Here is a 23,321-nt window from a genome sequence, read left to right on the forward strand (position 1 = left end):
TTATCAGAAGCTGTGACTGACTTGGGGCAGCCAGGGAGTAATTCTCATTCGCACAGGGCCTCAATAGACCTTGGGTTCTGGCCAGCAACTCTCCTACTCCCCAGGTACTGCTCCTCCACGGGCTTCAGTTTCCCCAGCTTCACACAGAGGAGCCGTGGACTGGATGTAAGTGTTGAGGTTCCTCAAGTTTAATAAACTTTTCCTCTGGCTGGCCTCTGTGGCTCACCTCTGCAGTCCTAACACTCGCAGAGGCCAAGACGGGAGGATCTCTTGAGGTCAGGATTCAAGACCAGCCTGAGCAAGAGAACCCGAGACCTGGTCTCTACTACAAACACAAACAGGAGACGCAAGTGGGAGGCCCCTGCGGTCTCAGCTACTCCTGAGACATGAGCCCAGGAGTTACAGGTTGCCATTAGCTGCGGTGACACCACTAACACTCTTAAGCTGGGGACTGAGGGAAACCTCGTCTCACAAAAACAACTTTTTCTCAAAAGCCACAAGGGCGCATCCCGCCACCTGATGCAGGACACTGCCAGGCCCTAGCTGGGGACTCCTCTGAGCGCCAGGCCTTCCAGCTTTAACCCCAGCAGCCGCCCTCCGCCGTCCCCGCGGCAGGGCCACAGCGCCGTCTAGTGGCCAATGGGTATTTACACACTTGGCTTCCGGCAGGCTTGAGTTTTGCACGTTGCCCGTAACCCTGTTCTTTTCGCCTCCGCGCTGCGGGGAGGAGCAGGGCCGAGTTAGAGTGGACTCACATTCCCTGTGGGTGTAACTGGACCGCACGGTGGGGTGCCGCCTACCCCACCGGTCAGGACGCCAGCCCTCGGCACCACGAGTACCATCCTGGCAGCCCTCGTAAAAGTGTGCACGCGGGGCCGCCCCAGCCCCTTCCCTTCCCTCTCCTCTCCTCTCCTCAGCGCTCACGCCTGCGCCTGCGCCTGCGCACTGCCACTCACGCCAGCCGGGCCTTCGCGAAGGTGTCGCCGCGAGAAATGTGTCCCGCGCGCTACGCCGTCTGTTTCTAGGGCAACCCCGCCGCCTCTTAGCAACCACGCGCGCGGCCCTGCCATGGCAGCTGGGACTCCCACAGTCTTCCTACTCATGGTCAACGGGCAAGTGGAGAGCGCCCAGGTGAGCGGCCGTGGATCCCTGGGGCCCACCCCCCAGCGCCTCCCGGGGGCCTTTCCCGCAGGCCTCTGGGCTTGTGGCCCTGGAGAGCCGTGTCATCCCCCGAGCCTCTCGGTGGGGCGGGGAGGGAAACAAGCGTTGAGAAGTTTGGCGCGAGGTTGCTGGGAATCCTTAACCTCGATGTGCGAGTGTGGAAACAAACTGAGAGGTTAAGCCAGTGCCGACGTCACATGCAGCCAAGCCCGTGGCCCCTGGCGGGGATCCTGCCCGCTTGGTTGAGCCACAGAGCCCCGGCGCTGTAACAGGAGGAGCTGAGGCTTGTCCGAGTTTCGGGGTCTGTTCCACCGTGTGCCGTGCCATGCGCTGCGAGCGCCCGGCGCTTGGAACCTCCAGGACTAGCTCGAGGCCCTCAGCTCCACCCAAGTATGTCCTCCAATCCGGATGCTTTGGTTAGTCAGATCCGACGTGTGTGTGCCTGTCAGACCGAAGGGACCCTACTCTATCCATTCTCCTACGCTTTATAAAAACCATTTATTGTAAGTAAATAAAAATTAGGCCAGCCGTGGTGGCTCACACCTGTAATCAATCCCAACAATTTAAGAGGCCGAAGCACGAGGATTGCTTGAGGCCAGGAGTTGGAGACCAGACTGGAGAACACGGCAAGACCCTGTCTCTAACGACAGCAGACCCTCCACATTCAGCAAGTCCTTGCTAATGCGCCCAACTTCATGCTCAGCGCTGCTTATTCAGTGCTGACAGCAGCCTCTGCAGTGAGTATTACTACATCCACATTTCGCAGCTGGGAAAACATACCCAAAGGAGGTGGCATAGCAGGGCATTGAACCCAGGTCTGTCTGACCTCAAAGCTTTGCTACACTGTCCTTCCAGGCTGTTGGAGATGGCATTTATTATTTATATTACACTGAGGATTAACTGAGATGGTTCAGGTAAAGCTCTGACAGGGCCTGATGTTTAGTGGGTGTCTCCTGTTTTCCTGTTTCAGCAGGGGTACAGCTCCTGCCCTGTCCACCTAGGACCTTCCCCCTCTCCTCTCTATCCCAGTAGGGGCTTTCAGCTAGGCTGGGTCACATGTGTCTGTGCTGTCAGCCTCCTCCCCTTCCTTCTCCCTCTTGGGCCCCTCCCTCTCTTCAGGTCCTCAACTCCACCCAAGTATGTCCTGATGGCTTCCTGGGTTCTCACACCTTTTACTTCAGCACCATTCCCTTAGGCCTCGTCTTTGCCCACTCCTGTGCCAGCACTGGGGACACAGAAAGGCATCAAACCTGTTCCCTGTTCACTGTCTAGGGGGTTGACAGTCACAGACACAATCAGTGCTTCAATGGAGGGAAGCACAGGGGCTGAAGGGCAAAGGGGGAGCCCTTAAACCAGCCTGGGAGTTAGGGCAGGCTCCCTGAAGGATATGTTTTGAAGGATGAGTAGGAGTCCTGCAGCTGAAGAAGTAGGAAGGGCATAGCAGACAGAAGGCTCAGGCCCTGGAACAGCAGCAACCCGGGACTCTCCAACATTTGGGTCCCCACGCTCTGCACTGAACTCCATAGCCACATCCCAGCTGTCCTTAGATCCCAGCCCAGGTGCCTCATGGTGCCTAATTCTGTAGGCTGCTATCAGGGCGTTGGCCTCAGCATGAGTCCCAGTAAACAGAGTATGTGTGTGCTTTTTTCCACAGTTCCCAGAGTACGACGACCTCTACTGCAAGTACTGCTTTGTGTATGGCCAGGACTGGGCCCCTACGGCGGTAAGCTTGATTCTTGGGCCTACTTTACTCATGGCCTTCATGACTATTGGGTTTCTGAAGGTGTTTATCATAACCCTTCCTCTCTGCACTCAGCACCACTCAAGAGGTAGACACCAAGTTCAGAGTGAACCCAAACTTCAGTTTGTTCCTGGTAAAGCCAGAGAAGAGAACACAGCCATAATTGGGCTCCCTGACCCATCCCCCAAGATTTCACTCAATTATATATCTGGTCCTGTGAGCTTGTAGGTGGAAGTAAAAAGGGCCACATGGGCCAGGTGAACAGGCAGGCTCCAGCAAGCCAGCTGGGAAGTAGCTGGGTTGTAGATACTGTAGGCCAGTCCCCTCACTATTTGGCTCTCCTCAGCCGCAGGACACTGGAGAGGACAGAAGGCAGAGCAGGCTGTCTCCTGCTGAGACTTCCCAAGGGGCAGCCTATAGAGATCTGGAGATGACTTCAGCTAGCACCATGTTACTGTTTGAAAGCACTTGTTTAATCCTCACAGCAGTTAAGGAAATGGAGGCTTAACTTATTTAACCTCCCCAAGCCTCAGTTGCCTCAGTTTCCTCATCTGTACAACTGTGATGATAATAACTTAGGTTCCATGCACCCATTCATTGAAAATCTATTGATTGTGAGTCTTCTGGATGCTGGGGATACAGTGGTGAAAAAAGCCAGACGAAAGTCCTGTCTTCCTGGAGTGCACCTTGTTGTAGGGGAGAGACAGATACTAGATAGTAATATTCTAGAATGTTAGCTAATAAGAAGTTCTGGGGAGAAAACAAAGTCAGGAGGCAAGAGGTATAAAGGGTAAGAGGGAGGCTGGACTCCAGGTAAGGCAATCAGGGAAGGCCTCACTGAAAAGGCAACTTTGAGCAAAGCCTGAAGGAAGTGAGGGAACAAACCATGTGGAAATCTGTGGAAAGAACTTTCTAGGCACAAATAAAGAATACAAAGGCACTGGGGCAGGGGGCAGATCTTGTAGGGCTTTAAAGGTGAGATTAGTAAGGACCATGACCTTTACTCAGGGGGAAAAAGGATCTCATCAGAGAGTTTGAACAGAGAAGAAAGTGATCCAACTCTTAAAAAGATCCCTTTGGCGTGGTGTGGTGGCTCGTGCCTGTAATCCTAGTACACTGGGAGTTCAAGGCAGGTGGATTGCTTGAGCTCAGGAGTTTGAGACCAGCCTGAGTAAGAGTAAGATCCTATCTCTATTAAAAGTAGAAAAATGAGCAGTGCCCATGGTCCCAGCTACTTGGGAGGCTGAGGCAAAAGGATCGCTTGAGCCCAGGGGTTTGAGGTTGCTGTGAGCTATGACATCATGGCACTCTACCCAAGGGAACACTGTGTCTAAAAAAAAAAAAAAGAATCACACCAGGTTTTTAGTCTGAGCACTTTTGGAAGTAGAGAGGTACCCGTCAGTGAGATTATTATGCTTAGAGCAGATTGGGGCAAACTCCCTAGAGCTTAGCCCAGCATGGGTTAAGATTGAGATGTCAGGTGGCACCTGTGGCTCAAAGGAGTAGAATGCCAGCCCCATATGCCAGAGGTGGCAGGTTCAAACCCAGTCCCAGCCAAAAACTGCAAAAAAAAGATTGAGATGCCCACTAGATATCCCAGGGGGAGTGTGAGATTGGCAGTGGGAGATGGGCGATACTGATCTGGAGTACAGAGGTGAGGGCCAAGCTGGAGGCAGGAGTTGGGGAATTGTCAGCATCTAGACCACATGGAAAGCCGTGAGGCTGGGTGGCTCCCGTAGCACAAAGGTTACGGCACTGGCCACGTATACCGAGGGTGGAGGGTTTGAGCCCAGCCTGGGCCTGCTAAACAACAACAACTGCAACCAAAAGATAGCCGGATAGTTGTGGTGGGCGCCTGTAGTCCCAGCTATTTGGGAGGCTGAGGCAAGAGAATTGCTTGAGCCCAACAGTTGGAGGTTGCTGTGAGCTGTGACACCACAGCTCTTTACTGAGGGTGATATCGTGTGACTCTGTCTCAAAGAAAAAAGAAAGCCGTGAGGCTAATGAAATCACCAAGTACTGGTGGAGAAACCAGAGGTGCAGCCTGAGGACACCACAGCACTGAAAAGGAGCATGTCAGGAAGCAGATCACCTTCCAGAAGTGATCAGCTGTGGCAAGTAAGATGAGCACAGAAGTAACCAAGGATGTGGCAAATGTCAAGGCCACTGGTGTTATTTGAAAAACACTTTGGTAGAGTGTAGAGCCAGTAGTCAGATCGCTGTGGATTCACGAAAGAATAGCAGAGGAGGAATTGGAGCTGGTGAGTGCAACTACTCTTTTAAGGGATTTTGCCATAAAGGGGAGCAAAGAATGAGCAGGTAAGTAGAGGAGAAGGTAGAATAAGGAGAGATAGCTTGTGACTGAAAAAATCATATCTGTGCGTATGTCCAGGGGGATGATCCAGGTGAGAGTGGTGTAGGAGAGAGCGCAGACATTGCTGGTGCCATTGCCTTCAGTGAGGCAAGAGGGGACAGATACAGTCCTGGAGAGTGACTGGCCTCCCACATTGTCTCCCATCATCACTGATAAAGACTAAGAGATGCTCTGTTACCTCCTCATCTCCCTGTTTTTTGGAAGTTAGTGTCTTCATGGGTGGTACTTGAGGATACAGCCCTCCCAACTGCCTGCCCAAGGAAAGGGGAGGAGCCATGACAGCCTGGTGCTCAGATACCAGCTGACTCTGTCATTGTCCCCACAGGGTCTGGAGGAGGGGATCTCACAGATCACATCCAAGAGCCAAAATGTGCGCCGAGAGCTGGTGTGGAACTTCCCCATCGATGTCACTTTTAAAAGCACCAACCCTTATGGCTGTGAGTTTGCAGAGGCCCTGGGGGATGGGGGCCCAGAGCTTGCACACAGCACATCCAGGACAGCCTCTGCTTGGTGCCGTCCTCCACTGTCCACATTCATGTCATTACTGTGACCGGGCTTTTGTACCAGCCTTTGGTGTTCTCTCTGGCCACCTGTCTTCTTTCCTCCACTTCTTCCTCAACCCCACTCCACCCAGTTTATCTCCTGCTTGCTGCCCAGCCAGTTTGCACTTCAGAGTGGATCAGGTCAGGCTCCAGTCAGATACTTTGCTTATCACTGTGCCAGTGAAGGACAGACTCCTGAGCCTGGTGTGCAGCATGCAGCCATCTGGCCTGTGCCCCTCACCATCCAGATCTGAACACTCGCTCTTCTGGTGTTAGGCCTCTGAGCCTTTGTTCATGCTGTTCCCTCTGCCCAGATACCCTTCCTACATCCTAACCGCCTGTCTCTTTCCCAAGGGCTGCCTTGCTTGCAGTGTTCACTTCCTATTTTGGTAGTTATTAACCGTTCTAATTCTTCAGATCCTCACTTTCACTTAATTAGTGCCTACTGTATACAAAGCTTGGGGTTACGCTCCATAGGGACTATGAATACTTTCCCTGTGTGGACTTATCCAAGCTTCCTAATCCTATCTGGTGTACATATTTCTATTTCTTTCTTTTATCATCTCAGGAAACTGAGACTCAAAACTAATATCACTTGCCTTCAGCTTTCCAGCTAGTAGCAAGTGTGAATTTGAATTCAGCCCCATCGAATGTCATAGTCCAGGCCTCTCTACTGCATGTGGCCTGGGCCTAGGCTCATCAGGGTGTGAAGGTTCTGGAGCAGGGGCCACCTGTGGTCCATCTGGGCAGGGAAATCCATCCTACTGTCATCACCCCTGAGTAAGCTTCGGTAGACTTTCTGGAACATGTGCTAGGTAGTAGACCAGCCTGCTTCTGCTGAGGACAGCCAGTAGAAGTGAATAAAATACTGGAAAAAAAAAAAAAAAAAAAGAAAATGAAAAACAACTTTGACAAGTGGCGCCTGTGGCTCAGTGGGTAGGGCACTGGCCCCATATACTGAGGGTGGCGGGTTTGAACCCTGCCCCAGTCAAAACTGCAACAAAAAAATAGCCGGGCATTGTGGTGGGCCCCTGTAGTCCCAGCTACTTGGGAGGCTGAGGCAAGAGAATTGCCTCAGCCCAGCCCAGGAGTTGGAAGTTGCTGTGAGCTGTGACACCACAGAACTCTACCGAGGGTGACATAGTGAAACTCTGTCTCAAAAAATAAATAGATAAATAAATAAAATAAATGAAAAATGACCTTGAAGGCTCAGTGCCCGTAGCTCAGTGAGTAGGGCGCCAGCCACATACACCTAGGCTGGCGGGTTCAAACCCAGCCCAGGCCTGGAAACAATGACAACTACAACCAAAAAATAGTCGGGCGTTGTGGCAGGCGCCTATAGTCCCTTGGGAGGCTAAGGCAAGAGAATCGCTTAAGCACAAGAGTTGGAGGTTGCTGTGAGCTGTGACACCACAGTACTGTACTGAGGGTAACATAGTGAGAAACGACCTTGAAGGCATCAGAGAGTTAGCAGAGTAGTGCAGATCTACCAGGATCCAGGAGAACACAAATCCAGAGACGTGACACCAGTTGCACTTCCCTGGGAGTGTTGGCTGATTCCAACAGAGGTGACTAGGAACCTTTGACAGCCTCTCTGGGCCCTGGGCACAAAAAATGATGTTCAGAGTCCCAGAGAGGTTGGTGGGGAGGAAAACCTCAAGTAAACCTCAGCAACTCAGAGACCTTAAAGAGCTGCTCTAGAAATAAAGGCTAGATGGACACAAAGCAGCCTCCCAGGGATTGTAGCATGGGCTCTGCTCATCTCAACCCCCTGATATTTAGATTAAGCTCCAAGATTGTTACAGCCAAGACACCTCTTTTTTTTTTTTTTTTTTTGTAGAGACAGAGTCTCACTTTACTGCCCTCGGTAGAGTGCCGTGGCCTCACACAGCTCACAGCAACCTCCAACTCCTGAGCTTAAGCGATTCTCTTGCCTCAGCCTCCCGAGCAGCTGGGACTACAGGTGCCTGGCACAACGCCTGGCTATTTTTTTGTTGCAGTTTGGCCGGGGCTGGGTTTGAACCCGCCACCCTCGGCATATGGGGCCAGCGCCCTACTCACTGAGCCACAGGCGCTGCCCCCAAGACACCTCTTAAAAGCAAATAGTAAACTTCAAATTATTTGTCTATTTTTTTAAATATAACATCTGGCATATAATAAGTAAAGAGGCACATCAAGATAACCTGTAGGAAAACCAGCAAAAAATCAGAAGAGATAAAAAGGAATTCTAGATACTGGAATTGTCAGATGCATTCCTACTGAGATCAAAAGAGAGAAAACATAATACAATTATGGCAGAGAACTAGAGCATTTGACGTTTTAAAACGATTCTAACAAAGGGCCCAGCGCGGTGGCTCAGGCCTGTAATCCCAGCACTCTGGGAGACCAAGGTGGTGGATTGCCTGAGTTTATGTGTTGGAGACCAGCCTGAGCAAGAGCAAGATCCCATGTTTAAAAAAGCCAGTGTTGTGGCGGGCACCTGTAGTCCCAGCTATTCGGGAGGCTGAGGCAAGAGAATCACTTAAGCCCAGGAGTTTAAGGTTGCTGTGAGCTATGATGTTACAGCACTCTACAAGGGTGACAAAGTGAGACTCTGCCTCAAAAACAAAAAAAAAAAACCCTAACAAATTATAGGATTTCAGCAAATGAGACACAACTGAAGACATAATTGTATACCTAAAGCTAGGTCAAAGGAACATACCTACAATGAAATACAAGAATAGAAAATAGAGTTGAGAAAGTAGGAGACAAAGAATTTAGGAAGCCTGCAGTATGTGAATGGAATCCTACAAAAGGTGAAAGAACAAAAAATAGAAAAAATAAAATGACTAGCTGGGCAGGGTTGTGGGCGCCTAGTCCCAGCTACTTGGGAGGCTGAGGCAGGAGGATTGCTTGAACTCAGAAGTTTGAGGTTGCAGTGAACTATGGCGCCAGGGCACTCTACTCAAGGTGACAGACTTTAGACTCTGTCTAAAAAAAAAAAAAAGGAAAAGAAACGGGAGGGATGAAAAAGGCCATAATTACAGATCCTACAGTCAAAAGATGTTAAGAACAACTTTTACTAATACATTTGGCAAGTTGGATGAAAAGATAGCCTGGCATTGTGGCAGGAGCTGGTAATCCCAACTACTCTAGTCCTTTTTCTTTCTTTCTTTCTTTTTTTTTTTTTTTTTGAGACAAAGCCTCAAGCTGTCACCCTGGGTAGAGTGCGGTGGCATCACAGCTTACGGTGGCATCACAGCTTACAGCAACCTCCAACTCCTGGGCTCAAGCAATTCTCCTGCCTCCACCTCCCAAGTAGCTGGGACTACAGGCACCTGCCACAATGCCCGACTATTTTTTGGCTGCAGCCATCACTGTTGTTTGGCAGGCCCAGGCTGGATTCCAGCCTGCTAGCTCAGGGGTATGTGGCTAGCACCTTAGGCGCTTGAGCCACAGGTGCCGAGCCAACTCTAATCTTATTCTTAGAAAAATAAGACTACCAAAAATGACACAAAAAGAATGAGAATATGAATAGCCCTCTATCTGTTAAATTGAGTTTGTAATTAGAAATTTTCTCACAAAACTCCAGGCCTAAATGTCTTCATAGTGAATTCTACCAGATAATTAGGGAAGAAATAACACCAAGCTTACAGAAAAAAACTCTTAGAACCAAAAAGATTAAACGTTTCCCAACATATTTTTTTAGGTCACATTATTTTGATTCCAAAGCCTGTTGAGGACTTTTTTTTTTTTTTATACAGAGTCTCACTTTGTCACCCTTGGTAGAGTACCATAGCATCATAGCTCACAGCAACCTCAGACTCCTGGGTTCCAGCGATTCTCTTGCCTCAGCCTCTCTAGTAGCTGGCATCAGAGAGTTACGTGCCTGCCACAACACCCAGCTGCTTTTAGAGATGGGATCTCACTCTTGTTCAGGCTGGTCTTGAACCCATGAGCTTAGGCAATCCACCCACCTTGGTTTCCCAGAGTGCTAGGATTACAGGCATGAGCCACTGCACCCTGCTTTTTTTTTTCTTCTTCAGACAGAGACTCACTCTATTGCCCTGGGTAGAGTCCTGTGGCATCATCATAGCTTGCAGCAACCTCAAGCTCTTGGGCTTAAGTGATCCTCTTGAGTAGCTGGGATTATAGATACCTGCCACAATGCCAGGCTAATTTTTCTATTTTTAGTAGAGACAGAGTCTTGCTCTTGCTCAGGCCTGCCTTGAGCTCAACTAGTCCACCTACCTTAGCTTCTCAAAGTCCTAGGATTACAGGCACAAGCCACTGTGCGTGGCCTGAGTACATTTTTTTTGAGACAGTCTTGCTCTGTCACCTAAGCTAGAATGCAGTAGCATTACCATAGCTCACTGCAACATCAAACTCCTGGGTCCAAGCAATCCTCCTTCCTCAGCCTCTGGAGTAGCTGGGACCACCTACACCCAGCTAATTTTTTCTATTTTTAGTGAGGCTTTGTTCTTGCTTAGGCTGGTCTCAAACTCCTAACTTCAAGCAGTCCTCCCACTCTGGCCTACCAGAGTGCTAGAATTACAAGTGTGAGCCCCATGCCGAGCCTAAACATCACTTTTACTAGCGAATGTTGAAAGATTTCCTTCTGAGATGAGAATGCTTGTTATCACCATCGACATCCTACAAGTAAAAGATAAAAGAATTAGAAAAGAAAAAAAGTAGTCATTATTCACAGATGACATGATTATATTGAATTTCAAAAATAATCTACAGATAAATTATGAGAATTAATAGATTGGCATGATTGCTGGATATAAGGCACAAAAATCAGTCACTTTGTGTACCAACCAGTAATATTTGAAAGATATAGTCTTTTTTTTTTTTTTGTAGAGACAGTCTCACTTTATGGCCCTCGGTAGAGTGCCGTGGCCTCACACAGCTCACAGCAACCTCCAACTCCTGGGCTTAAGCAATTCTCTTTCCTCAGCCTCCCGAATAGCTGGGACTACAGGCGCTCACCACAACGCCCGGCTAGTTTTGGTTGCAGTTTGGCCGGGGCTGGGTTTGAACCCGCCGCCCTTGGTATATGGGGCTGGCGCCCCACCAACTGAGCCACAGGCACCGCCCGAAAGATATATTCTTTAATATCAAAATATAATTTGTTCTACTTGCTATCAAGCTTCACTTACAAAATAGTAATTAAGACGATGTAGATCAGGCACAAAGAAATCCAGAGAGGCCCCAGACAGACCTAAGCATGTGTTGATTCAGGACACAGGTGGTAAGCCAAGCAGGCAGGGAGAAGAGGGTCTTTTCAGTAAATGGTGCTGAGACAACCAGACACACAGAAAAAAAAAACGAGGCCTGACTTCATACATAACAAGTCGATGTATAAATCCAGGCGTGAAAGGCAAAATCATAAAGCATCAGGAAGATAGCATCAGTGACTATAGCCACGGTATCTGGGTAAAGAAAGATTTTCTAAGAGCACTCCTTAAAGAGCAGGATAAATGAAGTTGACTGTATTAAAGTCAGAGGTTTCTATACATCTAAAGGATCATTAAAAGTGAAAAGGCAAGTCACAGGATCACACTCCTACGTACTTACAGTAAAGCAATAAGAAAGGACGAGCGCCGTGGCTCACGGCTGTAATCCTGGCACTCTGGGAGGCCGAGGCAGTTGGATTGCTTGAGCTTAGGAGATTGAGACCATCCTTAGCAAGAGTGAGACACTGTCTCTACTGAAAATAGAAAAACTAGCTAGGCATTGTGGCAAGTGCCAGCTACTGGGAAGGCTGAGGCAAGGGGATCGCTTGAGCCCAAGAGTTTGAGATTGCTGTGAGATATGACACCAAGGCACTCTACCCAGCATGACAGAAACTGTCTCAAAAAAGAAAAGCAAAGAAAAAGACCATCCAGTTGTGAGTGAATCTCACAAACATAATACTGAATTAAGGAAGCTATGAGTCCATGCATCCACTATGAGTCCTTTTTTTTCTTTTTCTTTTTTTGTGGTTTTGTTTTGGCCGGGGCTGGGTTTGAACCCGCCACCTCTGGCATATGGGACCGGCGCCCTACCCGCTGAGCCACAGGTGCCGCCTTTTTCTTTTCTTTTTTCTTTTTTTTTGAGACAGGGTCTCATTCTGTTGTGGCAAGTTGGAGTGCAATGGCATCATCATAGCTCACAGCAACCTCAAACTCCTGGGCTCAAGTGATCCTCCTGCCCCTGCCTCCTAAAGTAGCTGGGACTACAGGTGTGCACCACCACACCTGGCTAATTTTTTAATATTTTGTAGAGACAAAGTCTCACTATGTTGCTCAGGCTGGTCTCAAACTAGCCTCAAGTGATCCTCCCACCTCAGCCTCCCAAAGTACTGTGATTACAGGTGTGAGCCCCCACACCTATGCTATGATTCCCTTAATATAAAGTTACAGAAACATGAGTAAAATTCAAGTACCATGGCATTTTTTGGCAATGAAACCTTAAAGGAAGGTAAAGAGTTGGTTTCACAAAACTCAAGAGTGTTCCCTCTTTGCTGGGGGTAGTGACAGGAAGGGTACAAACCTGACCTAACATTTACTGAGCACTTACTGTATGTTAGGTGCTATGCCAAGTATTAGCAGATACTAAGACTCATTCAGAGATGAGGCTGAGGGGCACAGATGTTAGGTAACTTTCCTGGGGTCCCCTGGGTGGCAGGATTGGAGCCTGGCAGGCCAGCTCCAGGCCCTCCCTAGGCCTCACTGTCTCACATGTCACCTGGGGTAAGGATTTCTCCTCTACCTGTAGAGGACAGAGAGATTGATGAGGTGAAAGCACCTAATGTCACCTGATGTTAACAGAAACAGGTACATTTGTTAATTTTTTTTTTTTTTGGTAGAGACAGAGTCTCACTTTATCGCCCTGGGTAGAGTGCCGTGGCGTCACAGGTCACAGCAACCTCCAGTTCCTGGGCTTAGGCGATTCTCTTGCCTCAGCCTCCCAGGTAGCTGGGACTATAGGTGCCTGCCACAACGCCCGGCTATTTTTTTTTGTTGTTGCAGTTCGTCCAGGGCCAGGTTTGAACCCGCCACCCTCAGTTTATGGGGCCAGTGCCCTACTCTTTCAGCCACAGGCGCCGCCCCATTTGTTAATTTTTAAAGGATGCTGCCCAGTTCCATCTAACTTCTGTTAAATACCTCCAAAATAAAGCCCCCCAGTCTTGTGAGCCCATCTGGTGCATGCTTGACTGTGACCCTCAGTCTGTTCTGATCACGGCTGGGCCTGGTGCCTCCCCTATGTGTCCATCAAGTGACAGAGTGGGGACAACATCTTGGCTGTGTCTCCCCAGCTGTGAGGGGGTGGTGGAGAGGGCCTGCTTGGGCATCAGGGGAGGCACAGGAAGGACCAGGGTGGGCAGAAGACCTTGGTGCAATCTGGGTTCCCATCCCTCTTGCTGCCCTCCCCCAAGCCTGTAGCCCTGGGCTGTGAACACCATCCTGCCATGTTTCCTTCCCTGCCAACCCCCTGCCTTGTCCCTCCAAGGGCCACAGATTGTGCTCAGTGTGTATGGACCAGACGTGTTCGGGAACGACGTGGTCCGAGGCTATGGGGCGGTGCACGTGCCCTTCTCACCTGGCCGGTAGGTCCTCACTCTGACCTGGTCCCTGGGCCCCAGCCTCTCTCTCCCTGGGCCATGCTGGCTTGGGTTACAGGTACCCTCGGCACAGCTTGTTCTGGGTACAGACAGGACCTCATCTTCTGTCTTGGGTTCAGGCTGTGAATGCTGTGGGGTTCCCCAGGTGCCTCAGCATGGAGGGTGGGTTTCAGCCTGATCTAGGAAGAAACCCATGCAGAGGGTGGCAAGGCTCGTGCTGCCAGCTACACGCCAGACAGGGTGGGGAGGGTATGGACCCTGAAAAGAAAAAGACCCCCATTGAGTCTGACCTCTGTGAAGCTGGACTGGGCTGGTGGCAGTCAACTGTTGTCTCCCAGTGCTCAGGACCTTCCTGGGCTCAGTGGTGCTCTGGGGTGGGTTAGATTTGCTGGCAATGACCCTGACTTGGCTGCGCTGCAGCTGCTATGGCCTCATCTGTGAATGTTGATGCTTGTTGCTTGCTAGAGGCTCAGAAACTCTGCACCTCTGTCTGTGGAAACATTTGTTTCAGGCACAAAAGGACCATCCCTATGTTTGTCCCTGAATCTACATCTAAACTGCAGAAGTTTACAAGGTGAGTTTCCCACCCTCACCCTAGTCCCTCCTGACCTAGAGGAGAAATGTCTGTCGCATTCTTCCATTATGTGCCGGGTCACCTCCTCAGAGCTTCGCATTGCTCCACCAATTGGGGACAAATAGAAGCAGGCCCCATAGCGGTGCTGAGGGGCTCCTTGCAGCCACCATGGTAGCTGCACGAGGCCATGCAGTTTTATTCTGTACCTTGTCAAAAATCATTGTGTCACATGGAATGGAGGAAAAACTTTTCTGCTGGGGAAACACAAAATATTATGACATTAAAAGTAGTAAACGTGATACAGCAATATGAGCTAAAACACCATAAAGCAGTAAAGGATAATGGGTAGCTTTGCTCAGTCATTAAGTGCCTCCGAGAAGAGCTGACGTGAGCAGAGACTAGGGATGAGCAGCCACCACAGGAAGATCCAGGAAGAACATTCCAGGCACTTGGAACAGCATGTGCCAGGCCCTGATGAGAGCATGGGCTCTGCACGTTAGGAGCAGCCAGGATGTCAGCGTGGCTAGTAAGCAAGAGGGAATGTGGGGAGATGGCGGGAAGCAGGTGGGAGCTTGGAGGGCCTTGGCTGGGCAACTTGAGGTCTAGGGTGGAAGCGTCTGTTGGTACAGCTCAGCTGCAGCTCAGTGAGCTGAGAGGAGATGCGGAAACCCTCAGGCTCTTGGGCTGAGCTGGCAAGACCCCCCTGCTAGCCTGGACAATATAAAGATGAAACCTGGCCAGGGGCCTGCTGGACAGAGGGGGCGGCTTTGAGCCTCAGTGCTGAGAATGCTGTGCTAAGCTCAGAGGCCTGTGGAGGGGAAGGACAACTGTGTCTCCCCTGGCCTTAACCCAAGAATTTGGGTTCCCAGAGTCCCTAGAATCCCCGCTGGGAGGGGGGGGCCACCATGTGGAAAGAGACTTCTTTACCAGCTGGAGGTGACAGCATCCGACCCTCAGGGCTGTCAGGGAAGCAGTGGGGCAGTGCATGTCTATGGGCTTTGACATTCTATGTGGCTGTCCTGGCAAGGCTGTTTGTTCATACTCCAACAGGAGCATGAGCCTGCAGGGTAGAGCTCACTGAAGCCACAGTCTCTCACCATCAGAGTTAGGCCTGTGGCTTGCAAAACAGCAAGGTTTTGGCCCACGCCTGTGCTCAGCACAGGGGCCGTCTCCAGCTCTTTGGACGGCTCTCGCCCGGGCAAGGCAGCATCTGGTTAGTGAAGGCAGTGTGATTGGCAAACTCTTCCTAGATGTGGTGTCCTTAAAGCCTCCTTGATCAGGCAGAGGCCTGGGGGCATCTTGACTCCCCCGTCTCTCCCAGCACCCTCCAGGGACTCCCCATCTTCTCTCCCAGCCCAGCCAAACGGGCCTGCCCATGACACCCTCTGCCTCCATATTAGTTTCCCATAGCTGCTGCAACAACAAAATACCACAAACTTGATGGCTAACATCTGAAGCTGTGAAACAGCAGAAATTTATTTTCTCACAATTTTTTTTTTAAGGACAGAGTCCAAAATCCATTATCACTGGGCCAAAATCAGGCATTGGCAGGGCCACATCCCTTCCCCAGCTGCTTCCAAAGTCTGGTGGCTGGTGGCCTCATCAGCACAGCCACTGCCTCCAGGTTACGTGGCCATCTCTGTGTTGTCAATCTCCCGCCTTCCTCCTTTGGTAAGGACACGTGATGGCATTCAGGGCTCACCTGGATAATCCAGGCTGTGTCCCTGCTCAGCCTACTTGGCTTCATGACACCTGCAAAGACGTTTTTACTAGATCAGCAGTTCTCAACCCACAGGAACTGTATTAAAGGGTTGCGGCATTAGGAAGGTTGAGAACCACCGTTCTAGATAAAGTCACATTTCATAGTTCCCAAGGACTAGGACCTGACACAGCAGCAAAAATGGTGTTCCTGAAACACAACTTAGGCCATGCCTTCCCCTGCCCTGGCACATGTTCTTGCCTTTATGATTAACTTCAACCGCACCTGCTTTCCATCTGCCTCAGTTTCTCCAGCCCACTGGGTCCTTCCCGCCCAGCCCCTTGCCTGGATCATTCTCCCCTGAACAGTCTGCATCCCCTCGCCCATCCGGTCAGTTGGGCAGGCTGCCCTGGTGGTGCCTGGCTGAGAGGCAGAAGTGCAGTGAGGATGGCAGCTCTGTGTGTTAGCGCTTGTGATGTCTCAGCTGGAATTTTTTTGGTGCTGCAGTCCTCACATAGCCACCATGAGGTGGGCTGAAAGAGCCTTGCCCTAAGATGGAGAAAACAGGTGCAGAGGCTGTGGCAGCCCCTTTCCTCACTGTGCTGCCCAGGCCTAGCCGAGAGCCCCCCTCTCCCCTGCCCTCCTCGCCCATCACTCCTCCCTTGGGGGGTGTAGCACTAGGGTGGGAATTGGTGCCAGTCCTCTGAGGCTCAAACCAGGAGTGGCCCTTGTCAGCAGGAAGGACTGGGCTGTGGCTTGGATGGCTATGCGTTATCACTTGCTACAGGACCCTCACGGGTTGGTGTCCGGGAACTGTAGAGCAGAGGCGGCACTGGTGCCTCTAACCTGTGAGCCCCCCACCCAGCCCACGGCTGCGGGACCCACCCGGCTGGGAATAGTGCTCCTTGTTTCCGGCTGGAGTGTCGAGCCTGGCTCCACTGGCGGGAGGACGAGGGGGAACGCTGTTCCAGGCCCTCAAGGTTTGGGCTGACTTAGCAGGGCTGCCTGTAGAGTCAGACGACAGTGTCTGTCCCTGCAGAGCATCCTAGGGCCATTGCCTACATAGGAAGGGTAATGTTTATATGGCCATTGACAGAGTCCCTTCACCTCACAGGCCCACAAGGTAGGTGCCATTATTATCCCCACTTTATAGTTGGCAAGGCTAAGATTCAGAAATGGGAAATGACATGTCCTGGATCCCACACTGCTAAGAGGAAAAGCTGGGGAGCCCAGACCTGGCTCCTCTGCCACCCCATGGATTCTTGAACTCCTTCCCTGAAGAGACTCCCTTTCCCCACTGCAGCTGCTGTCACCTTGCTGGGTTTTCCGTCTGGGTTCAGGCTGCACCCCACCCAGCCCGAAATCTCCCTCAGCTCTCAGCCCCTAGTGAATCAAACCTGTGGGAAACTGGGATAAAAAAGCAGGACAGCCCTGTCAAGGAGAAGGGGGGTGGGGGGGCCTGCTGGGTCGCCTCTGGCTGTGTGGCTCAGACAAGGGGCACCAGCACTTTAGTGCCACCTCATCTTTCAGGTAGGCTCAGGAAGGCTCTGCCCAGGGCTGGGCCCCTAGAGGGCCCCTAGGTCTGTGAAGCAAGAAGAACCAGGTCAGGGTCTGAAGCTGGAGCACGGGGCCCCGCTCACCTTTGTTCTCCTATGTTCTCAGCTGGTTCATGGGACGGCGGCCCGAGTACACAGACCCCAAGGTTGTGGCCCAGGGTGAAGGCCGGGAAGGTAAAACATGGTGCCCCTGCCCCACACGCAGGTTGGAGCTTGGGTGGGACTAGGTGGGCCCAGTGCCCAGGGAATCGCCAGGGACTTTCCCAGATGAGGGCCTGGTGGGAGAACAGAGGGTTTGCCATTTCTGTCCTCTCTGCTTCAGCCGTGAGAGACATGGGTCAGGCAATGTGGTAGTCATTTTAAAGAAGAAGATGCTGAGGCTGAGAGATTCTCAAAGCAGTGGGGTCTGGCTGACACTGATCTTCTGTTCCCAGTGACCCGTGTCCGCTCTCAGGGCTTTGTCACCCTCCTTTTCAACGTGGTGACCAAGGACATGAGGAAGCTGGGCTACTACACTGGGCCTGCAGACACACACAGTGTCCCAGTGCCCAGCATGCCCCAGGGCACCACTCGGTGAAGGCATCATTCCCCCTGCTCCACCCTACATCTGGCTGGGCAGGGCTCGTTGTCTTTCTGGAGGTGGGGGCTGGGAGGACAGAATAGTTTTATAATAAAGTGTTACATTTTCAGAATCCTCAGGCCTGTGGCTGCCTTCTGTCCCATTTAGCACCTCCCAGTGGGAGCAGGCCACTGGGGCCATAGCCTTTCCTTAGTCAGCCTCTAAGAACTGCGTGTTCCTCCACCCCTGCAGGGGCAGTGTAGGTGGGAGCAGCCAGGACGTGAGCTCTGACATAACCTGGCTCTCCTGCTCACAGCTGGGTGGCATTTCTGCACCTTAACACACCCATCACTGAACCAGGCACTACGCCCAAACCAGGGACTTCAGGCTTCAGTAGAATTATTTGTTCAGTGCCTGGCACCAGTCCTCCGTCCTGCTTCCTGTCCACCACCACTGTCCTTGGCAGGAAGGAGAGAATCTTGTCAGCAGAGCTGGATGGTGAGGCACCCTGGGGACCTCAGATCCCAGCCTGCCTGATGCCTGACCCCCTTGCAGTCCAAGGTCAGGGGGTGGAAACCTGGCAGGGTGGGGCGCTGCTGGCTGGACCCAGCTTTCTAACAAGCCCCACAGCCCAATACCCTGGCCTCTGAAGTGCTGGCCCCTCTGGGAACTGAGTCCTTTCAGCACCACTGTAGGAGGCCCATAGCTGGATCTTCTCACCTGCTCTAAGCAAAGGCCCTGCCATGTCCCAGGTCATGTCCTACCACAGAACTTCACTCAGCACATATGGTGCCTGGCCTGGACGCTATCCTCATGGAATCCAAAGGAAGCCATGATATGGCTTGCCTGGCTCCAAGCTTCTGCCTAAAGGCCAGAGGCCTGACCACTACAAGCTACCCTGGCTGTCATGGAACTTGCCCTGAGACCATCCAAACTGAACCTCTTCTGCCTTTTTTTTTTTGAGACAGTCTTGGCCAGGCACAGTGGCTCACGCCTATAATCCTAGCACTCTGGGAGGCCGAGGCAGGTGAATTGTTTGAGCTCAGGAGTTCAAGACCAGCCTGAGCAAAAGCAAGACCCTGTCTCTACTAAAAATAAAAAAACTGAGGCAAGAGGATAGCTTGAGCCCAAGAGTTGGAGGTTATTATGAGCTATGACGCCACAGCACCCATGGCGACAGCTTGAGACTCTGTCTCAAAAAAAAAAAAAAAAATGGGTGCAGTGGCTCACACCAGCAATCCCAGCAACTTGGGAGGCCAAGGTGGGTGGACTGCCTAAACTCAAAGGTTCGAGACCAGCCTGAGCCACAGCGAGACCCCGTCTGTAAAAACAGCTGGGCATTGTAGTGGGCACCTGTAGTCCCAGCTGTTTGGGAGGCTGAGCCAAGAGGATCACTTGAACCCAAGAGTTTGAGGTTGCTGTGAGCTAAGATGCATGGGACTCTATGGAGAGTGGCAAAGTGAGGCTCCATCTCGAAAAAAAAAGGAGTCTCAGTCTGTCGCCCTCATGTCGTCTGACTGATGAGTGCCCTGGCGTCACAGTTCACAGCAACCTCAAACTCTTCGGCTTAAACAATTCTCTTGCCTCAGCCTCCCAAGTAGCTGGGACTACAGGCACCCACCATACACCCAGCTATTTTTATTTATTTATTTATTTTTTGCAGTTTTTTGCCAGGGCTGGGTTTGAGCCCGCCACCTCCAGCATCTGGGGCTGGCGCCCTACTCCGCACCCAGCTATTTTTTTTAGAAGTGGGGCCTTGCTATGGCTCAGGCTGGTCTCAAACCCATGAATTCAGGCAACCCACCTGCCTTGGCCTTTCAGAGTGCTGGGATTACAGGCATGAGCCACTGCGCCCGGCGCTCTTCCGCCTTTTATCTTGCTTTTAGGGCACTCCCATCCCGTGTCTAAATCACCGTGCATTCTGAAACTCCTGGTCATCAGCAAATTCCTCATGATTCTGACCATTTTCTCTGGCCTTACTGAAACCCCTTCTGCCCTTTGCAGCCCTCTTAAAGCAGTCTTTTTCCTCCCACACTCCATGGACCGTGGCCTGGGAGATGTCCTTGCCTCCCCATTACTGTTTCTAGAGCCACTCTCCTCCCCACCCAGCCTCCAGCAGCCCAAGGCATCAGATCACCCCCTTGATCGGTGTCCCCCACAGCCCTGCCTGACCACCCTGCTCACCATCTTGCTCCAGCTTTTCTTGGCAACACACTGTCCAAGCCACAGCTCCAGCTCACCCTCTTCCTCACCTCTCACCTCCAACAATCTCAACCTTGGGCAGCGCCTGTGGCTCAAAGGAGTAGGGCACCAGCCCCATATGCCGGAAGTGGCAGGTTCAACCCCGGCCCAAAACTACAAAAAACAAAACAAAACAAAACCAATCCACCATCCATTCCCATGGCCTACTGCACTTCCTGTTCTGGTGACTGTGCTGCCTCCAAGATCTGGAGGAACCCACATGTACCTCCCTCAACCCAGCCCTTCCCCACGTGTCAGAGAGGCCCTTCCCACTCTGGGTGCCTCGTTCCACCAGCTTGGAATTCCTGGCCATCACGTTCACATGCTGGCCAGTATACACCCTTGGCACCCGGGCCCTGCTTGCCTTTCACCCACCTAGCAGAACCTCAGTCCTCCCCTCAGCTTCCCACTGGGCACTGGGGCCTGCAGACTGACCAAGTCTCAGGTCAATCCACTGTGCTTCCTGACACTACTCCCTCCTGCCTTCTCTTGGCCAGCCCTGTCGCACCCTGCCCCTCAGCTGAAGAACTCCCTGGGGAAACACAGTGCTCTCTGGCTTCTCACAGGTGCTGAGCCCACGGGGCTTCTCCCTCCCCCCTCAATATTGAGTCTTCCTCCTCCACACAACCACTCTGCCAACCTCCACCATGCCCTTGTGTTACAGGACAACTCCAAAAAGCAAAAACCCTGCACCCCCACATGCCACTCCAGTCCTTTGCCTCTTTCCACATCCTCCCCCACCAAGGCTACTGGCCGCCTTCCCCATCACTGCCCTGAAACATTCAGCCCGTCACATCCACGTTCAAGCTTGGGCCACATTAGTGAGGCCTGTCAGCGGCTTGGACATGGGTGGGTTGGTCACCCTCTTCCCAATATGTTTAAATTGTTCAATTTTTTTTTTTTTTTTTGTAGAGACAGTCTCACCTTATCGCCCTTGGTAGAGTGCCGTGGCGTCACACAGCTCACAGCAACCTCCAAATCCTTGGGCTTAGGCGATTCTCTTGACTCAGCCTCCCAAGTAGCTGGGACTACAGGCGCCCGCCACAATGCCCGGCTATTTTTTTGTTGCAGTTTTGACCAGGGCTGGGCTTGAACCCGCCACCCTCGGCATATGGGGCCGGCGCCCTACCCACTGAGCCACAGGCGCCGCCCTTTTTTAACATTATTTTGATACAGAGTCTCACTTTGTTGCCCTTAGTAGAGTGCCGTAGCGTCATAGCTCACGGCAACCTCAAACTCCTGAGCTCAAGTGATTCCCTGTTCTCAGCCTCCCAAGCAGCTGGGACTACAGGTGCCCGCCACAATGCCTGGCTATTTTTAGAGATGAAATCTCCCTCCTTAATCATCAGAGAAATGCAAATCAAAACTACTTTGAAATATCATCTAACTCCAGTAAGATTAGCCTATATCACAAAATCCCAAGACCAGAGATGTTGGCGTGGATGTGGAGAAAAGGGAACACTTCTCTACACTGCTGGTGGGAATGCAAATTAATACATTACTTTTGGAAAGATATATGGAGAACACTTAGAGATCTAAAAATAGATCTGCCATTCAATCCTGTAATTCCTCTACTAGGCATATACCCAGAAGACCAAAAATCTCACCATAACAAAGATATTTGTACCAGAATGTTTATTGCAGCCCTATTCATAATTGCTAATTCATGGAAAAAACCCAAGTGCCCATCGATCCACGAATGGATTAATAAATTGTGGTATATGTACACCATGAAATATTATGCAGCCTTAAAGAAAGATGGAGACTTTACCTCTTTCATGTTTATGTGGATGGAGCTGGAACATATTCTTCTTAGTAAAGTATCTCAAGAATGGAAGAAAAAGTATCCAATGTACTCAGCCCTACTATGAAACTAATTTATGGCTTTCACATGAAAGCTATAACCCAGTTACAACCTAAGAATAGGGGGAAGAGGGAAAGGGAGGGGAGGGAGGGAGGAGGTGAGTAGAGGGAGGGGGATTGGTGGAATTACACCTGTGGTGCATCTTACAAGGGTGTATGTGAAACTTAGTAAATGTGGAATGTAAATGTCTTAGCACAATAACTAAGAAAATACCAGGTAGGCTATGTTAACCAGAGTGATGAAAATGTGTCAAACGGTCTATGAAACTAGTGTATGATGCCCATGATCACATTAATGTACACAGCTATGATTTAATAAAAAAAAAAAAAAAGAAAGAAAGAAAGAAAAAAAGAAATCTCCCTCTTGCTCAGGTTGGTCTCAAACTCCTGAGCTCAAGAGATCCACCCACCTTGGCCTCCCAGAGTGTAGCATTATAGGTGTGAGCCACCGCACCTGGCCCTGTCCAATTTTTTTCAGTGTTAAGATACTTAAACAGAAAAGTTGAAGTAATTTCACAGTGGATTCTGCCTTCACCACTTTCCTACTTAGTACGAGCATTTTCACAGCCGTGCACCCCTTCTTCCACCCATCCTGTTTTTAGTTCACTTCAAAGTGAACGGCAGACATCAGGACAGCACCTTCTATGTATTTCAGCAGTTAACAGCTAGGATTCAGTATCTGTAGTTACTGCTTTCTTTAGAAGGGACCTCTACATACAACAAAATGCATCACTTAAGTACTGTGTGCTCAGTTTCGAGGAATGCACAGAACATCACCAGTGCTGCAGGAGGCTCCTCATGCCCCTAACCAGGCAAGGCAGGAGTGGTGCAGTGAGCTTAGGAGGCCAAAGGCATGTGTATGACTGGAGGGTGGACAGGGGGCAATTAGGACATACAGCCTCCACGTCCACCCTCACTTGCTGTCCATGCTGTTATCTACTGCCACAAAGCTGTGTATTCACTGGACTATTTCCTTTTTGTCCTTGACATGCCATTAAGACTGTGTTTCCCAAGCTCCTGCATCTACGCTGGTTCATGCGTGGTATCTCACCCAAGTCACTCTCACACCTGTAATCCTAGCACTCTGGGAAGCCAAGGCAGGCGGGTTGCCTGAGCAAAAGAGACACCCCATCTCTAAAACTACCCAGGCATTGTGGCAGGTGCCTGTAGTCCCAGCTACTTGGGAGGCAGAGACAAGAGGCTCATTTGAGCCCGAGAGTTTGAGGTTGCTGTGAGCTGTGATGCCACGGCACTCTACCCAGGGTGAGAAAGTGAGGCAGCATCACCAGGGAGAAGCTGGGATCCGAGTCCCAGCTTGGAGGAGAGCTGCCAAGAACACCACCACTTTTTGTGAACAAAAAGTCACACTTTAATTATGTTCAGCCATAAAGAGTTTGTGGTTATTTGTTCCTGTGTAGTATAT

General features: G+C 50.9%; 2 protein-coding genes across 4 annotated transcripts in view; one reads left to right on the forward strand and one right to left on the reverse strand.

Moving 5' to 3' along the window:
* The first annotated feature begins 686 nt into the window (after positions 1–686).
* On the forward strand, positions 687–17,926 carry B9D1 (B9 domain containing 1). Of its 3 annotated transcripts, none has more exons than XM_053568640.1 (7): positions 708–1,131; positions 2,816–2,884; positions 5,602–5,713; positions 13,295–13,391; positions 13,918–13,980; positions 17,342–17,409; positions 17,670–17,926. In XM_053568640.1, the coding sequence occupies exons 1-7, from the start codon at positions 1,069–1,071 to the stop codon at positions 17,810–17,812; spliced, it is 615 nt and encodes a 204-aa protein (XP_053424615.1). In that variant the 5' UTR covers positions 708–1,068; the 3' UTR covers positions 17,813–17,926. The 3 variants fall into 3 exon arrangements, with proteins under 3 accessions (XP_053424619.1, XP_053424615.1, XP_053424616.1); XM_053568641.1 differs by having other exon boundaries at positions 13,303–13,391; XM_053568644.1 differs by lacking the exons at positions 17,342–17,409; positions 17,670–17,926 and adding an exon at positions 14,048–15,343 and having other exon boundaries at positions 687–1,131.
* The window catches only part of EPN2 (epsin 2), a 55,466-nt gene continuing 47,570 nt past the window's right edge, over positions 15,426–23,321 (reverse strand). Inside the window, exon 10 of the mRNA XM_053568600.1 lies at positions 15,426–15,732. Coding sequence (XP_053424575.1) covers positions 15,518–15,732 — 215 coding nt within the window. The 3' untranslated portion in view covers positions 15,426–15,517. The remainder of the gene's footprint in view (positions 15,733–23,321) is intronic.

Source organism: Nycticebus coucang, chromosome 18, assembly GCF_027406575.1.
Source record: "Nycticebus coucang isolate mNycCou1 chromosome 18, mNycCou1.pri, whole genome shotgun sequence".
Classification (NCBI taxonomy): Eukaryota; Metazoa; Chordata; class Mammalia; order Primates; family Lorisidae; genus Nycticebus; species Nycticebus coucang.